This window comes from Lissotriton vulgaris, chromosome 4_1 (genome assembly GCF_964263255.1).
Source record: "Lissotriton vulgaris chromosome 4_1, aLisVul1.2, whole genome shotgun sequence".
Taxonomy (NCBI): Eukaryota; Metazoa; Chordata; class Amphibia; order Caudata; family Salamandridae; genus Lissotriton; species Lissotriton vulgaris.
In genome coordinates, this window is record NC_141691.1 from 1297850906 (window position 1) to 1297869107 (window position 18202).

The 18202-nt window shown below is 44.7% G+C and overlaps 1 protein-coding gene across 8 annotated transcripts in view; it reads left to right on the forward strand.

Moving 5' to 3' along the window:
• Nucleotides 1-18202, forward strand: part of LOC147723150 (uncharacterized) — a 518006-nt gene that overhangs the window by 373149 nt on the left and 126655 nt on the right. For all 8 annotated transcript variants that reach the window (XM_086965540.1, XM_086965536.1, XM_086965533.1 and 5 more), the window contains one exon: nt 13771-13806. In XM_086965540.1, coding sequence (XP_086821666.1) covers nt 13771-13806 — 36 coding nt within the window. The remainder of the gene's footprint in view (nt 1-13770; nt 13807-18202) is intronic.

The following is an 18202-nucleotide window of genomic DNA, read 5'->3' on the forward strand; positions in this document are numbered from 1 at the left end:
AAACCACATTTTTGCTCTTGCAGTTTGTGAATTCCACGTGGGTCCATTTCACATTATGATGTTCAAATGTGGTGCCTTCAATGGTATTTGTGCACGAGATGCAGTTACCACACTTGTGGTGTCCTTTGACCGGATCTAATTTCCACAATGTGGGTAAATCGCTTTTTGGTCTCTGGGTACCCAAATCAGCTCGGATTATTTGTTCCCCTATGCTTTTACTCTTTTTCAGGGCAAATAAGGGTTTTGGAAATGGTATGTTCAGGTTTGATAACAAGTGCCAATTTTTCAGTACTATGGCCTTGAATTTGTTGGTTAGTGGTCCATACGTGGTTACACAAACTAGCTGTTCCAACGGTTTCTTGTCCTTCTTTGTCAACAGTGCTTCCCTTGGTGTGAACCATGCGCGTTTAGTGGCATGTTTTAACATCTTTCTGGGATACCCCCGTTTGGACAGTTGGTCACATAGCGTTTCAGCATGTATCATATAGTCCTCTTTCCTTGAGCAATTACGTCTGATTCGTAATAGTTGGCTATACGGTAGGTTTGCTTTCAAACTTTTGGGGTGAAAGCTATCGTAGTGTAGAATTGAATTTTTGTCAGTTTGTTTGCGGTGAAGGGTGGTGGCTAATTCTCCTTCCTGATGGAATACCTCCACATCAAGAAAAGTTAAGCGGGTGTTACTGCTAGTCATACTGAACTTTATATCAGGGTGTCTATTGTTCAGCCACTCATAGAACTCTTTTAGTTTTTCCTCAGTTCCTCTCCACTGACACCAGATGTCATCGATATAGCGATACCATCTTAAGATGTGTATGCCATAAGGGTTTTGGTGGTAGATGAAGCGCTCTTCATACAGTGCCATGAAGAGCACCGCCATCTCTGGGGCATAAGGACACCCCATGGCGGTGCCCTTCACTTGCATGTAGAAGGTGTCCATGAATCTGAAGTAATTACGTTTGAGTGCCAGGCTTGCCAATTCAATGATAAAATGAGTTGGAACTCTATGGGGTCTTGGCCGGGTTTCAAGAAAAAATTCAATAGCTTCTAATCCCTCTTCCTGGGGGATTTGTGTGTACAAGGAGTTAACGTCAAAAGTGACCATTAACTCAACTTTGTCATCAAATGGTGTAGTTTCTATTTTTGTGATGAAGTCAGTCGTGTCTTTTATGTATGATTTGACATCACCCATGAATGGTTTTAAGAATACGTCAACGTATTTGGCTAATGGTTCCAATATCTAATCACACCCGGAGACAATTGGTCTTCCGGGTGGATTTGATAGATTTTTATGAACTTTAGGTAAGAAATAAATTACCGGAGTTCGCGGATTTTGCTTGCTCAAATATTCGTATTCCTTCGGACCTACAATTCCATCGTCAAATCCCTGTTTTAATCTTGCTTGGATTTCATTTTGGATTGAAACAGTTGGGTCCTCTGTTAGCTTCCTGTACCATTCTGTGTTGCCTATCTGACTGTTAGCCTCATCAATATATTTTTCTTTTTGCCACAGGACTAGGGCGCCCCCCTTGTCGGCCGGCTTGACCACTATAGTTGTGTCATTACTGAGTTGTCTGATGGCTGATTGTTGTTCTTTTGTTATATTCTTCCTACAGTAGTTTTTTTGTTTTCCTAACTGCGTGAGTGATGACTGAACGACCTGTTCGAATGCCAAGATTTGTTTCGGTATCATTTGGGATGTGGGAGTGAAAGTAGACTTATTAGACAAGTTAGAAGGTTCTGGAATACGGTTATTTTCTTTGTCATGGAAGAAAGCCTTTAATCGTACCTTTCTGAACAGATCTTGTGCTTCAAATTTTAGTTTGACTATGTCTGTATTAACAGTGGGGACAAATTTGATGCCAAGTTCTAAGACTGCTCGTTCATGCGTGGTTAATATTTTAGGTGAGAGATTAATTATAGAAGACTCTTCTATTGTTTGAAGTAATTTTTGTTTCGGGTTCTCATGTCCCATGTTTGTTGTGGGGGTTTGAACCTGACTCTGCCCCTCCCTTCCTCTTTCTCTAAAAAAGGATTTTGGCGTTTAGATGTGCCTTCTCTTGGATCAGATTCCCCTGAAGCCTCAGAGGAAGAGCTTTCAGAGAATGTTAAGAAACGATTTTTTGATCTTCCCTGATATTGGGACAAGGCACGGCGGGATTCTTGTTGTGTATAATAATCTTCCCTCAAATAGGGATATACTGTCTCTATATTAAACGATTTCAGGTCTTTCTCAAATTTGCTCACTCTGTAGTTGATTGTATTATCCTTAAATGTCTGTAGATCTTTCTCTATCTTTTCCAAAAGGTCCTTCGCTTCCTGGCTACTATGGTTGTCGTTAATAGCCTTAGTTAAGGCGTCTATTTCCTCCTTCTCCTTCGCACAAATTCTTTGGGCCGTTTCAACCGTGTGGACCATCAGGTCCCGGCTGCATTTTGTGGCTATGAAACTGAAGCCTTTTTTATAAACTGGGTCGTCTGTGAAGACCACCGGTACGTTTTTCACCTGGAGTCCCCAGGGTATAGTTCCTGTTTTTAAATGTTGGAACAAGAAATGTCCATGTAATTCAGTGCGAACATTTTTCTTGCTCAATCGCATTAGCTTATCTGTCTCATTTTGTTGTTGAGCATTAGTGCTCAATTTTAGTGATGCAAAAGGCGAGGGTCCAGCAGTGAAATTTTTGATGTATGCGTCTGTGAAGGACAGAGTTTCTTCTTCGGACATAACTCAACAGACTAGTGAACCAGTCTGTTATCTAGATTTAATCAAGACTTTTATTTATTTTGCATGGGTTAGGGGTACCCTCGCGGAAATCCTTCCGCTCATACAACTCTATTATCAAGGGGGGTTCTGTCCAAGAGGTGTGGCCGGGTAGGATAATTATAATTATAAGAAGGAAGAAGACCCGGTCACTCGTTTGTTGGTTCTGCTCAATTTTTATTTAGGGCAGAATCTTGCACTCAGGTATTTAATCCTTCTGTGCAATCTATATATTTTTTTGGATATTCAAGAAAAGTAAATGCAGTGATTTTTACAAATACTGTGACTGTCCGAAGAGTTACTTACTGTCCTGCACAAGGACACATGTATTTACATATATTTACAAGCACAATTTACACATCACTTAGAAAAACACAAAAAAGAATTTGTACATTTAAATAATATATACAAAACAAACATTTGAGACGCGTTTCTGAGCCTGTCTGTGTACTTGGCAGGCTCGTCTTCAGGGCTTTGGGGCTGGGTACCTATGAGTACAAATATAGGGCATAATGAGTTTTTGACCCTCTTTTATGCGTCACCAAAAACTGTTCAACTAACGTTATTGTTACCTTTTTGTTGTGTAGTCTCTATTATCTGATCTTCTGATCGATTTCTTTTAGGGGACTCCTTAACTTCTGTAATGGAAACAGTAACATGGTATGTTTTCCAAAGGTCTTATCTTTCCGTTAGTGGTTTATTCTCAACCTTTTTTAGCACTCACGTGTTTAACAGCCAGGATGTTTTCGAGCAGGTTGTCGGTCTCCGATATGAGCAGTAATTAACGCTGGCGCTACAAAGTCAACAGGGACGTTTTTAGTAATATATCACTATCCTGTTTATCGCTACAAACATTTTAGCGCTGTGACACTAACAGCGGATCATTGGGCACTTACTTTTTGTGTTTTCAGCGGGCGCGAAGCGCCGTATTTCTTTGTGTGGGGACGCCACCTCTTGTTGCTCTTTAACACTCGGCGCTGTAAGTTTAAGCGGATGCGGTGTTTTAGTACGGGATTTTCACTATAATGGGCATTCAATTTCCACAATACAAAAGTGAAACACCTACTTGCACGGTGTAGACGTCGAAACGAGGATGGTACAGAAACAAATACACCCCAGGCCAGAGACAAACGCGAAATCAGTTCTACCAGTGGTAGACAATTCATCTACCATTCCAATATTCAATTTGTCCAAGCATACTTTGTCTGAGGCTGAAACATCTGTCCTTTCGTCAGGCTTATCCTTTGTTCCTACTTATAGGAATAACCAATTTGTAACCAAGTGTGAACTCTACAAATTCTTTAGAGCAATTCGACTTAAAAACTTCTTTGCCTCTAAAGAATGTATACCAGAAAAGAATATTACTGGACTAAAGCCGCCCTCAACATTCTTTCCTCTGAACAATATGGTTTCTAAAAACATCTTAACCTTTGAGAACGCAGTCCTAATTGAAACTGAGTCATTATTCACCCAAAATTTTTTTTGCAGAAATAACCTTAACAAGGAAGAACATCTAGCTCTGAAAAACCTTGAATCCCTTAAGGACACAGTAATTAAACCTGCTGATAAAGGGGGAGGCTTGGTACTATGGGATCGTGAAGCCTATAGGCAAGAGATGTTAGATCAACTCTCTATAACTGACAACTACAGACTACTAAAATCTGATCCAACCCCCCTCATAGAAAAGGAAATCAAACAACTCAGTGAGCATGGACACAAGGGAGGGTGGCTGAGCCAAAAAGAAGCTACTTTTCTTATCAATGATTCACCAACTGTGCCAGCCATTTATATCCTCCCTAAAATCCATAAGAACGCCACGAAACCACCAGGAAGACCCATTGTGGCCGGCTGCAACTCAATTCTCAAACCACTAGCTCAATACGCAGACTTTTTTATCAGACCCTTTGTTACCGAGTCCGATACATATATTAGGGACACGACTGCTGTAATCACCAAACTGGAGAATCATATATATGATCCTGAACATGAATACCTTGTGACTATGGACATAAATAGTCTATATACTAACATCCCACAAAACGAAGTGCTGGAACTTATCACAAACCTTCTCGACAGTCGTGATAGACCACATTCTGTCCCTAGCGAATTTATAGTGGAATGCATTAGGATCTCAATGTGCCAAAACTTTATCCTTTTTGAAAAAAAGTTTTACCAACAACTGAAAGGCGTGGCAATGGGGGCTGTGTACGCCCCCAACATAGCTAATATCTATGTCAACCACTTTGAGAATGAGTTCATCTACAACAACCTTAATCCATTCTTAGCCAACATATCCTGTTGGCTAAGATACATAGATGACGTGTTCCTAATATGGAAAGGCCCACAAGAACTACTGAAAGAATTTCATGGATGGGTCAACCAAAGAAATCCACACTTACAATTTACCTTGGACTACCATGCCCATGAAATGAACTTTCTCGATCTAACAATCAGTCAGTGAGGACAACACAATATATACAACTTTGTATACCAAACCTACCACCCGCAACACCCTACTCAAATATAACAGCCACCATCCAAAATCCCTTCGAGATGGGCTACCGTTCGGGCAGTTTCTGCGATTACGTAGAAACTGCTACAAACGGTGTGATTACTTTCACGAGGCGAGAATTCTGAGGAATAAACTTCTGGAGAGAGGTTATCCGAATAAACTACTGAAGAACTCCATGAAACGTGCATGGTATAATGACCATGAAGCTCTGATGCAAACTAAGACCAAAAACAATCAGGCACCACTAGTTTGTGTAACCACATTTGGAACACACAGCCAGCAACTGAAAAAGATTGTTACAAAGAATTGGCCTCTCCTACATGAGCTACCTGAACTCAGAGAAAAACCAATGTTCTCATTCAGGCGTGGGCGGAACCTTAGAGACCATTTAGTTCATGCTTACGATAAACAGGATGTCAACATCGTTGACAACATGAAACAGCTATCCCCAATTCTTGGTCACTATAGATGTAACAATTGTATGGCCTGTAAAACTACAAACATCAAAACTTTTGTGATCAACGAACGTAAATTCACCATCGGACACTTCTCCAACTGTCGAACCACCAATGTCATCTACTGTATACAATGCCCATGTGGTCAAGTATACATAGGGAAAACCACTCAAATGATTAAGCAGCGAATCCTTCAACATCAATCCCGGATTCGCTGCAAAGTGGAAAATGCTCCCTTAGTTGAACACTACTCCCTGGCTAAACATTCAGAAAAAGAAATGACCTGGTGGGTTATCGATGTCGTCAAACCCTCAATCAGACAAAAAAACTGTGACAAGAGTCTGATCATTCAAGAAAACCGCTGGATTGAGATGGCCAATAGTGTTAAAAATGGACTTAATTCATGCACCGAATGGCACACTCTGGCCTGCTTAACCTAATCTGTGTCAGTAACATTATCTCAACTCCATTTGTACACATTAATATATGTCTGCCAGTACTTAAACATGAATGTGTATACTATATTGAAATAATGTCATACTTTGACTGTAAAGACCTCAAGTGGCTAGACTGTGAGCACCTATATGGTGACAGATTTGATTGCCACTGGTTAGTGTGTATCCCAATACTGATATATTTTGACTGTAAAGACCCTAAGTGGCTAGCCTGTGAGCACCTGTCTGGTGACAGATTCGATTGCCACTGGTTAGTCTGTATCCCCACACTGGAACTTGATGTGAATTTTCATTACAATTAACTTTATGATAATCTGCCGTCATGTTTTGAATGACACCTATGCCATCTCTTACATTGTCGTGCTAATATATCATCGAATATACTTCTAGTGATATTTCACTGAGAATCACTGGTTACCTCAACACAATCGTGTTTTTTCCACAAAGAGCGCTAATAATAAAATAGCGACATATTTCTCTAAAATACAACCACTGTATCAAGCAGTTTTCCTCGACTAGGTTTAATAACAAACGATTCATTCTATTCACTCTTTATAAATTTATTTGCACAAACTCTAATATGCTTTTAAACGCGCCGTGCACACACTAAGATGGCCGCCGCGATTACAAATATACAACAAGCCACCAACTCCGTTACATAACATCGCAAGACCACGCGAGGGGTAGCCAGCCTATGAACGGTATATAAATAGAGTGTAACTGCAACACTGTTACAACCCTCGATCGTACTTCATTGACGTTTCAAGGCGGATTGATCTCAAGTAAGTAGAATTATAGCTGGTTCCTTGCGCATGCGCGTTTGTAATTTCTTTAGAAAAAGCCGGTTTATGACACCCGCTTCTTCGCAATTGCCGGAATCATCCGTCTGGATTTTTGCCAACCTGATTAGCTTTGCCTTGCGCTTATTTGGGCACAACCACTTCCAACAGGAACCTATTTGTCAGCATTTAAATGGGCTACATTTTCGATGGTATCTTTAAGTTCTGTGGCTTGTACCATTGCTCATAACGCAACCCCTGCCAAGTGCCCTAGTACCCGATGGTACCTTTAGGCTCCCATTCATTGCCCATAACGTAACCTCTGCCAAGTGCCCTAATAACCGACCTGCAACTAGTGTTGCAACATTATTGCAATATATTCGACAATTATATAACTCTGCAGTCTGAAAATACCGGTTACACTTCCCCTATTTTTTTTACAAAAGCACACATGCAGTTTTTCTATATGATTAACTGCAATACATCTAATACAAACACAACTCTCCATGAGTTATGCGCCAATGTGTAAAACATTACTATTAAAACTAAACAACGCTAAATCATTTGCACAATTCTTTTTTATTCAGTTCCTTTTTCGAGACAATTGATCTTCAACCAAAAGTGGACTAACTGCCAGAATCCCTTTACTGCTTCGCTTAACTCGTTGCAAGGTAAATGTTCTAACTCAAAATATAAAAAAGAGTTTTGTCCTACACTAAATAGGAATTATAGTTATATTTCGTTCCTTCCAGTGTACTTCATGCACAATTGATTTACTTCTGTGCCCGACCTCAACGCCATTATTCAAAAGTGCCGGTGCCATCAAGAATTTTTAACTGACACCGTTTCTATTTTGAAAAGTAAGTGAAAGCCACCATTCGGTGTCTAGCAATTAATACTTAGATCAAATTCTGCTCATTAGGTTTCACATTTTTGAATAACCTAGTGAATTTTGTCTAAATCTAAGTTGACTGTCTTTTTCTCAAATTGAATTACTTTAGTCGCCACACCGACTAATTTTTTAATAATCATGAAATGTTAGATGTAAGCAATGTAATGCGAATATGTTTAGTATCGATATAAGTATTAAAATGTAAATATTTCTAGTTTTGTAATAATAATTCTATGTCAAGAATTAGGTAAACCAGGTATTCAACTAAAACTGTACACATTGTAATTTATTGTTGTTTTTTTACAGAGGGTCATCAATTGTATATACCACTATGTAGTCCTGATGGTCTTAAGAATAACCATAATAAGACCGAAACGTCGACCTGTTCAGTCCAATTCTGCCTAGTTTGTCTCGTGTCATCTTTTGATTTTCTTCTGACTTTGAGTTAAAATCAATCAACTACTGTGACCCAGCAGTCTGGACTTAAATTTGGATATGTCCAAGGACAAGCAACCAAGGCCTTGAATATCCTTATTATATCTATGTATGCACCCTATTCTTTATGATTGTTCATTGTTTTTGTACAGAAATTTATATATTTTGCCTTGAAGTTCAATAATAATTTTCAGACAAGAAAAATCCTGGTTTCTCGTTTTATTGAGCATTCATGCTTAAATTTTGATGTTAGTGTGGTAACATCTTGTATTCCTTGTTTCCTTTGAATTGAATTTAACAGCCACTGATCAAACTCAAGCTTAGGTACTAGAAGTACAACACAGCATCCTGAACACCCCGTTCAACGGACAGACCTTGTTCGGGGCCCGAGTAGACGAAAAGCTCAGGCAACTAAAGAAAGGCAATGAGACAGCAAGGTCCATGGGGGCATTGCAGTTCAGAGGGTCGTAAAGGGGCACCCCATCACGAAGGCCCAACGGCAGGGGTGGTAACCAGCCAGGAACATCGCACCATGCGTTCCAACAATCCCACCAGGTGGAGAACCAAACACAGCAAGGGCAACAAAAGGAGTCCTAGCAATACCAGCAGAGGGGCCAGTCCTTTCGCGGGAGAGGCAATGGATGTGGCCAGAATAGGAGGGGAGGTCAGCAACCCCTCCGCCAAGTGACTTGGTCAGGCAACGTGTGCCCACCCAAATAAGAACTCCCATGGTGATGCACAAGGACAACACGCAGGGGTCCAGCGCACTAAGCACCTGCGTGCATGTGAGACCAGTGGGAGAAAGACTAAAACATTACTTCCAGGAGTGGAAGGCAATAACTTCGGACAAATGGGTTCTAAACATCATGCAGTTCGGATACTGCATAGAACTGGAAAAGACAACAACACGCAGACGCAGAAAGACAAAGAAAAGGCAACTAGCAAGGAAAGAACTGCAGCTACTCAAAGAGGAGGCGAGAGAGCTCCTGCAAAAACAAGCCATAGAACCAGTACCTTACAGAGAAAGTAACAAGGGGGGTGTATTCAACGTACTTCCTGGTGCCAAAGGTAGACGAAACAATGAGCCCCATCCTGGACCTAAGGTTCTTAAACAAATTCATAAGAACGCAAAAATTCAAAATACATCCCTACAAGAGGTGCTCCCTCAATTGCAAAAAGAAGACTTCATGGTCACCATAGACCTAAAAGATGCCTAGCTGCACATACCAATGAACAGAAGTCACAAACATCTGCTCAGATTCGCCATAGGGGAACACCACTATCAGTTCACAACCCTAGCGTTCGGTCTAAAGTCGGCGCCAAGGGTCTTCACAAAGTGCCTAGCAACAGTCGCAGCACACCTAAGAAGAGAGGGAATACACGTATACCCTTACCTGGACGACTGGCTAATAAAAGCAAGGTCATACCAGATATGCGAGGAGCATGCACAGAAAGGGACAACAACACTGATGGACCTGGGATTCTCCATACACTGGGGGAAATCCTCAATGGAACCAGAACAAATAAAAATCTTCCTGGGAGCTCAGATCGACACCGTACAGAGCAAGGTGTTCCCAAGTGAGAAGAGGTCAGTTGCACTGGTGAAGGAGACGAAGCTCTACCAGAAGGGGCAAGCTCGGACAGTGAGAACCGCAAGCAAGATCATTGGCATGATGACATCATGCATTCACCTAGTGCCAAATGTGCGGCTGCACATGAGACCCTTACAGGAGTGGTTACAAGAGCAATGGTCACAAGCAACAGGGCTTTGGGAGGATCTAGTGGTTGTAACGCACGCAGTGCAGAAAGAAATGGCATGGTGGAACATGGAGAACCTGACAAGGGGAAAGCCTCTAACGCCGCCAACGCAAACGGTGACCATCACCACAGATGCATCCCAGAAGGGATGGGGAGCTCACACGGAGAAAATCAGAGTGAGGGTTCTGTGCACACCAGCAAACGCGGTAAAACGCATCAATTTCCTGGAGTTGAAGACCGTTTTCCTTGCTATAAAAGCCTGCCAGACAAAACTGTACAACCAGAGGGTGTTGATCCAGACGGACAACACTACAGCTATGTTCTACGTCAACAAGCAGGGTGGAACACAATCGGCTACGCTTTCGAAGCTGGCTCAGGAGATATGGTCTTGGGCCATCCCTCTCAACATAGACCTGCTAGCCAGACATCTGCCAGGGAAGGACAACGTTGAAGCAGATTGGCTCAGCAGACAGACATCGGCAACCCACGAATGGGAGCTCAATGCACAGGAGACGAGAAAGCTGGTGGGGGACACAGTTGGTGGACCTATTTGCAACACGCCAAAATGCAAAAAGCCGAAGCTTCACATCCAGGCTGCCCGGGGAGCGGTCCCTGGGGAATGCCCTATGGATAGACTGGTCGAGGACATTTGCCTACGCGGATGCACAAAGTCCTCAGCAAGTGCAGAGCGAGCAACATGACACTGATACTGGTGGCACCACAGTGGGCCAGGAAGACATGGTATTCGTAGATCATGGAGATGGCACAGAGCGCACCCCACAGATTCGGAAGGAGAAAGGACCTGCTCTCAATGCAAAACGGGCAGGTGCTACACCCAGAGCCAGAGCCTGAGCCTGGTAGCGTGGCTCCTGAGGACATAGAATTTGCGCATCTGAAACTACCAGAGAGCACCCTGAGGGTACTTCTGGGGGTACGAAGGCCCAGCACGCGAAAGTGCTATGTATCAAAATGGAAGAGATTCACTCTATGGTGCAGGAGAGAGAAGCTGCACAATAAGATGCAAAGGGACTCAACGGTGCTAAGATACCTCACGCACCTACTAGACAAGAAACTAAGCTCATCCTCCTTGAGAGTTCACTTAGCAGCAATAGTTGCTTACACAAGAGGGGGAGACATGTAAGAGTTTCTTCACCTCACAAGTGGTTAACAGATTCCTGGAAGAAGCTAAGAGGATTGCGCCTCCAAAGAGGGTGCCACCACCTGCATGGAACCTTAACCTGGTCCAAACAGAACTGATGAAACATCCTTTCGAACCAATTCACAAAGCATCCCTAGAGAGGCTAACAATGAAAACAGCTTTCCTGGTAGCAATCACCTCGCTGCGCAGGGTAAGCGAACTTCAGGCTTTAACGTTACAGGAACCCTGCATCGAAATTCACAATGATAGGGTGGTAATGAGAACGGACCCACACTTTATGCTGAAGGTGGTGTCAGGGTTCCACATGAATCAAACCATACAAATACCAAATTTCTTCCAGAAACCGACAACCAGCGCTGAACGAGCTATTCACACCCTAGACGCCAGAAGGGCTGTCATGCACTACATTGAAAGGACAAAGGAACACAGGAAAACAAAGCAATTCTTGGTTTCCTTCGCAAAGAGTTTCATGGGAAAACCAGTAACTAAAGGAACAATTGCGAGATGGATCGCACAGACAATACAATTCTGCCACAAACAGGCAGGGGAAGAACTGGCAGGAGGGACACGGGCCCACTCTACCCGGAAAAAGGGAGCTACAATAGCTTTCCTGGCCAACACACCCATTCAGGACATATGCCTGGCGGCAACATGGGCTTCAGTGCACACGTTCACAAAGCACTACTGCGTGGATATACAGATGAACAAGGAAGCACAAGTCGGACAAAAGGTGCTTCAACACATATTCAATAACAAACGCTCATCTTCCACCCAGCCGCCACAAAAATGAGAAACCGCTACAAAGTCTATGCACAGCTTAGTGAATCCAGAAAGATTCACGCTGCAAAATTAATAGTTTCTTACCTGTCGGTGTAGTTTTGCAGCTTGAAGATCTTTCTGGATTCACTAGCGAACCCACCCACCTCCGCCAGAAAGATGAGGCTGGAGAGGAAGGGGGTTAAAAACATGGACGATTACTTGAACAAACAAACCTTGAAGGTTAAAGCGGTGAATGACTTACTAGAACATTGCCATTGCTTCGGTAACAGAACAAACACGAGAAAATAAGAATCCAAAGATGGCGCCCAAGAGTGGGTGCTTCCGCAGGAAGCGTGCCGACGTCACCGGAAATACACCAAAAGGTGGGACGTCGACGCCCAACTGGGCTATGAAAAAAAAAAAAGACTATTATTCCGGACCCAACCACAAGACCGCGGAATAATGCACAGCATAGTGAATCCAGAAAGATCTTCAAGCTGCAAAACTACACCGACAGGTAAGAAACTGGTTTCTCGGCTCAGGGAGCGAAGGCTCCCACCCTAGGGTTCCAGAAACATGTCTTGCGGTGGCAGACTGGTGTGTATTAGTCAGGGAACCCACCAGAGGCTGGTCGTTTTTCAGGGGGCATCTCTGAGGTGCCCTCTGTGTGCATTTTTCATTAAATCTCACACTAGCATCAGTGTGGGTTTAATGTGCTGAGAAGATAGATACCAAACATCCCAGTTTTCAATGTAGCCATTATGGTGCTGTGGAGTTCGTAATGACAAGCTCCCAGCACCATATACTCTTAATGGCTGCACTGCACTTACAATGTCTAAAATGGACTTAGACACTGTAGTGGTACAGGGCTCGTGCACCTGTACCCTCACCACTGGCATAGGGCACCCAGCTAGAGGGGTGACTGATCTATGCCAGGGCAGTGGGTTGTAGGCATGGCACACAGGGATGTGTGCCATGTCGACTCTTCACTTTGTTCTGCACCAAAACACGTAGCCTGCAAAGGCAGTGTGGGTAAAGGAACAGGGCTCTAAGGGTGGCACAATACGTGCTGCAGCTCTTAGAAGTCTTCCCTGGTCACAGTGCCCTGGGTACCTTTTGTACCATTTACCAGGGGTTGACCTGTGGCCAGAGATGCCAATTGGGTTAGTTTTGGGGAAAGAACACAGACCCTGGGAACATGATTGGCACAGACCCAGGGCACATCAATTGAAAGTGCATAAGTAGTCTGGCAATAGGTGGGGGGGGGGGTTACTGCAACAGAAACCCACTTTCCTACAGTTGTACATTCATTTATTGCACTATTAGGTTATTGTTGAGTGCTGGGTTTTCTCACCCCCTCGCTACTCCCTGTAAAGCATGTCTGAAGCATACAACCCCAGCCTCCGCAGTTGAGGCCCAGTAGCCCATACTTGCCCTGTTGCCCACTGAAGGGTGTCTGACACTGAGGGTCCCCCACAGATCGACAACTGGGAATGATTCAAATATGCAAATGTATGGGAGAGAGTAATTCTGGAGAGCTGCTGTTGCAAATAAGTAACTAGTTTCACCTACACCACTTGCATAACAGTGTACAATCTTCCTTATATTAGCATGCACCCAACCAACCTTCTTAAGAAGAAATCGTGACTTGTAGAGCTGAAATTCTCCTGATAATATGGTTCTGTAAGAAATTAAAGCTGTAACATATCTGAAGTTTCTTTCTACACCTTAGATGTCTTTTATTTTGTGGATTAAATGGAAATCAATTTCAAGGTATGTCTTTAAAAAATGTTTGCTTTGCCTTTACAGAGTAACATATTAAAAGAAGATGCTCTGCATTTCTTGGTAAGTGCAAGTGTCCTGTTTTATTTTCACATTACCATAGTGTTTTGTTCTACAGTTTTTTAAAGGCAGATATTTCACATCTGAAAACATTATTGGTAGACAAAGTAGATTGGTGAATTTTACTTGCTAGATATTTGTTGTAAACCAACTCCTAGTAAATGTTTTTCAACTGGTTTTACTTTAGTGTTCTAAGCTCTATCTTTGTATCTACCCTGTATTTAAGTGAAAAGCATTTCAGTGGAGTCAGCAGAAAACACATTCCATCCCTGCTAGGCAGCTTCACAGTTGGGCCTTTGCTCTTCAGAATAAAGTATAGAAAAGTTGTTGCCTCCACAGAAGATGTCATTTTTTAAGAATATTTTTATTTATAGCACAGAGGCTACTCACACAGCATTTCGTATAATAGACATTAACCCAGTAAATTTGCAAACAAACTTCCTCCCTCAGAACCTACAACTAAGCAATCCTCATAATAATTTTCGTAAGATGGCAACCTGTACAAGTGGTTAGTAGTGAAATTTGAATAGAAATGTGATCACCCATTTTTTTTGCGCAGTATTTGACTGGTTGAAAACAGATGTGTAGCATACCTGTTAGCCAAACAATAACGACTCTGCACTGAGGAATTAAGGTAGAAATTAAGCAACCAGAGTAACCTTGAAGCGCCAGGTTGTCAGCCCCTTTCTAAATTTAAGATGTCAGTGCATAAGTTTGAGGTGAAGTTAGGCAGAGTTCTGCTACTTAGATGCCATAAAAGAAAGTGCATCCACTAGTGTCTCTTTGTCGGTTGAGGAGCCGAGAGCAGAAAGGTCAAAGAAAAGGAGATTGAACAGATAGGGCAGTAGAGATTACATTTTTACCTGAGGTAGATGGGGGGGACCTGCATTGTGGATAGGATGATGTGCAGTGCAGAGGTTTTGAAAAAGGTGCGCTTCTGAATGGGGAGCCAATGAAGTTCTTTAAGTCAAGAAGAAACAGAGAAACAAAGGTGTAGTTTCAGTATCAACTGGGCAGCACAACGTTAAATGACCTGTAGCCTATGAAGTGATTTCCTGGAGATGCCTAAATAAGAGAATACATGCTTGATATCGCCAAATGTTGCACTACTGTTTTCCGGAAGGCATCAGGGAGACAAAGAAGAGTTTTCTGAGCATTTTCATAGAGAAGCAGCTGTCAGGGACTTCCTAAGATGAATAAATTAACTATTCTAAGATATCTAAAAGAAACACGTTAGTTATAGATTCCTTACCCTAGAATTACCCCCAGCCGTCAGACTGGATCTGGAAAGTTTTTTCTGTCAGCTGTACCTCTGAGCGTCGGAAGGTGGTGCCAATCGGCTCCGCGTCCGTCGTTGGCGTCGTGGTCGCCCGGATGACTTTGCACTAACTACTTAGACGCCGCCCTTGCGCACTGACGTCAGTTCTTTCTTTTTCCCCTCCAGCCAGCGCAGATCCGGGAAGAGCGGTACCTCCAGTCACTTTTTGACTGACTTTTTTCTCGACTTTTGTCGACTTCTTTTTCGAGTCTTCGACTCCTAAAGTGCATGAGGGATGCTCGGCTTCAAGCCATGAGGTTCCTCTCATCGGATGATGTCGGTGACAGATCCACACCGCATGTGTCTTTTTTTGCCTGGATCAAGTCCCCAAGTCGTGCTCAGACTGCCGGTCGATGGCGCCGAAGGCTTTGCCCGAAGGTCCCGAAAACTGCTTGAGCACCGGCAGTCAGCTCCGCGCCGTTCAAGGTTCCGGTCGCGGGGGAGGTTGAGGGACCGGTAGCGGAGCCACCACCATTCGTCCAAGTCTTCAAAGTCTTCACACTTGGGGTCTGGTAGGTCGAAGCATAAGAAGTCGTCTAAGAAGCACAGTCGCTCTTCGACTCCTCGTCAGTCAGCCAATCCGATGAGGGACGCGAGTGGTGCCTCTCCTGCGGCTCTGCGCGCGGAGCCAGACAAGTAGACTCTGCCTCTCCCTCCCTTTCCGGGACCAGGAGCGACTTCCGCCCAGCTTCGTACGTTCTATGAGGCGATGCATGCCATCTTCGGGCAGACCAAACCCGCTGGCGCTCCTTAGGGCCCCGCGGACTCGGTTGGAGGGCCTAGGCCTTCTCCGCTGGCGGCTCCGGCGCCACAGGTCCCACTTGAATCCAGGCCCGGATCGGCACTGTTTGATCTGATTACGCCTCCACCGGTGCCACCTCCTCCAGCATCACTACCGTGTTCGACGCCGGTTGGCCCCCCGGCTGGCGGCGACCCCGACCTCCATCCCGACGTGGAGCAGGATTGGCGTCGTCTGACGCCAGACCCGGCACCGAGAGGGGTTTTTGTGCCCCTGTTCACTCTTGGGGTCCCTTTTCAACCACAATGGCACCCAGAGGATGAGGAAGAGGAGGACTGGGAGGAGTCGGGTGACCCTCTGACTGACAAGTTGGACAGTGAAAAGGACTGGAGAGAGGAACTTGGTGATGCAAGTGGTTTGGACACCACCCCTGACCTTGGCATGTGGTCTACTCCTACTGTGGCTACGGAGGAGGGAGCTTCATACGCAGTGGTGTTGCGTAGGGTGGCTCTCAACCTCAAGGTTCCTACGGTGGCGGTCAGGACTAACCTCCTGACAGAGTGCTTCAACTGGCTGCAAGCTCTTCGGAGCTCTTGCTACCGTTTAATGAGGCCCTCACCGACTTCCTTTTGGGCATGTGGTCCAGGCCCAACACGGGGAATCCTGTGGACAGGATGATTGCCAGACGGCACCTCCCGGCTACCCCACTCTCCCAACACCCCACACCGGAGAGCTTGGTAGTCCAAGCCTCCACTTCCAAAAGCGCATTCCCTACCGCTCCACTGGAAAGGGAATCCAAGAAGCTGGCCCACCTTCGAAAGAAAAATTTCTTTTCCGCCAGGTTAGGACTGCGGTAAGTAAACAACGCATGTCTCTTGGGCTGTTATTTGCACTTTGTGTGGAATACGGTGTCTCAAGTGGTGCCTCAGTGTCCGGAGGAGACCCGGGCAGTGCTCATCCAGGCTGTCACCGCTGGGAGGGATGCAGCGAAGTTTACCATCCATTGTGGGCTAGACACTTCTGACTCTCTGGGCAGGACCATTTCAACGTCAGTAGCACTTCGTCGCTATGCCTCAATGAGGTCAACTGGCTTTTAAGGGGATGTCCAGAACACATTGATGGACATGCCCTTTGATGGCCGTTGCCTTTTTGGCGACAAAGCAGACAACGTTCTAGAGCGTTTTAAGGACTTACGGGCTACAGCCAAGTGCTTGGGCCTCTCCACCCGCCCTGCACAGTCTGCTTTTCGCTCCTTTCGTGGCTACGAGTGGAGTTGCGGTCTTCGATTTTCCTTTCCGCCTATACCACTTCTGCCTAGAATGCTGAAGATCAAGCATGACCAGGCCCAGTCATCCTTGTGGCTCCGGATTGGGCACAAAGAGTTTGGTATCCCAAACTGTTACACATGGCCCTCGATCCTCCAATCCGATTGCCTCTTCGGTAGGATCTTCTGTCACAGCCGCAGGGAATGGTCCTCCACCTCCATGGGTGGAGATTGAGCGGCGACAGTTGACAGCTTTTGACCTTCCTCCCAAAGTCTGTGATGTTATCTTGGCTGCCAGGCGTCCCTCCACTAAGACGGTATACGCCTGCAGATGGAACAAATGTGTGGCATGGTACACAGCAAAGGCTGTAGATTACCTTTCTGCTGCTCGTTCTGAGGTTCTCTTGTTCCTCCTTTCTTTGGCCCAGCAGGGCTCAGCTCTGAGCACTCTTAAGGGCTATCTCTCTGCCATTTTAGCCTTTCCTAGGCTTCCTGATCAGTCTTCTCTTTTCAAGTCCCCTGTTGTAAATCTTTTCCGTAAGGGCATTACGTAAGGGACTGTCCAGTGGCCTGGTGGCAGTGGGCTGATTGGTCAGCATTTGGAGAGGTTTGCAGCTTCCTACGCATCCCGCCCCGCTGATTACGAGCGGAGGCGATATTCTGAAGAAATATTTGTTTTTAAATACTTGCCACTAACTTGCTTTTAAAATTGTGCAGGTCCTGACATTTCTTCTGTTTTCAGGGGTGAGCTGCCGGCTGGGGCTGATCATGTCCTTGCGGGCTCCCAGCGGCAGCGGGCGCCATCTTAGTTTGGGCTGAACGTCCCATCACAGCCCTGCCACTCCCCCGCCGCTCCGCCCCTATTTAGGCACGCGCTTTCACTCTTCCTTCGTGACTGTCCAGTGGCCCGGTGGCAGTGGGCTGATTGGTCAGCATTTGGAGAGGTTTGCAGCTTCCTACGCATCCCGCCCCGCTGATTACGAGCGGAGGCGATATTCTGAAGAAATATTTGTTTTTAAATACTTGCCAATAACTTGCTTTTAAAATTGTGCAGGTCCTGACATTTCTTCTGTTTTCC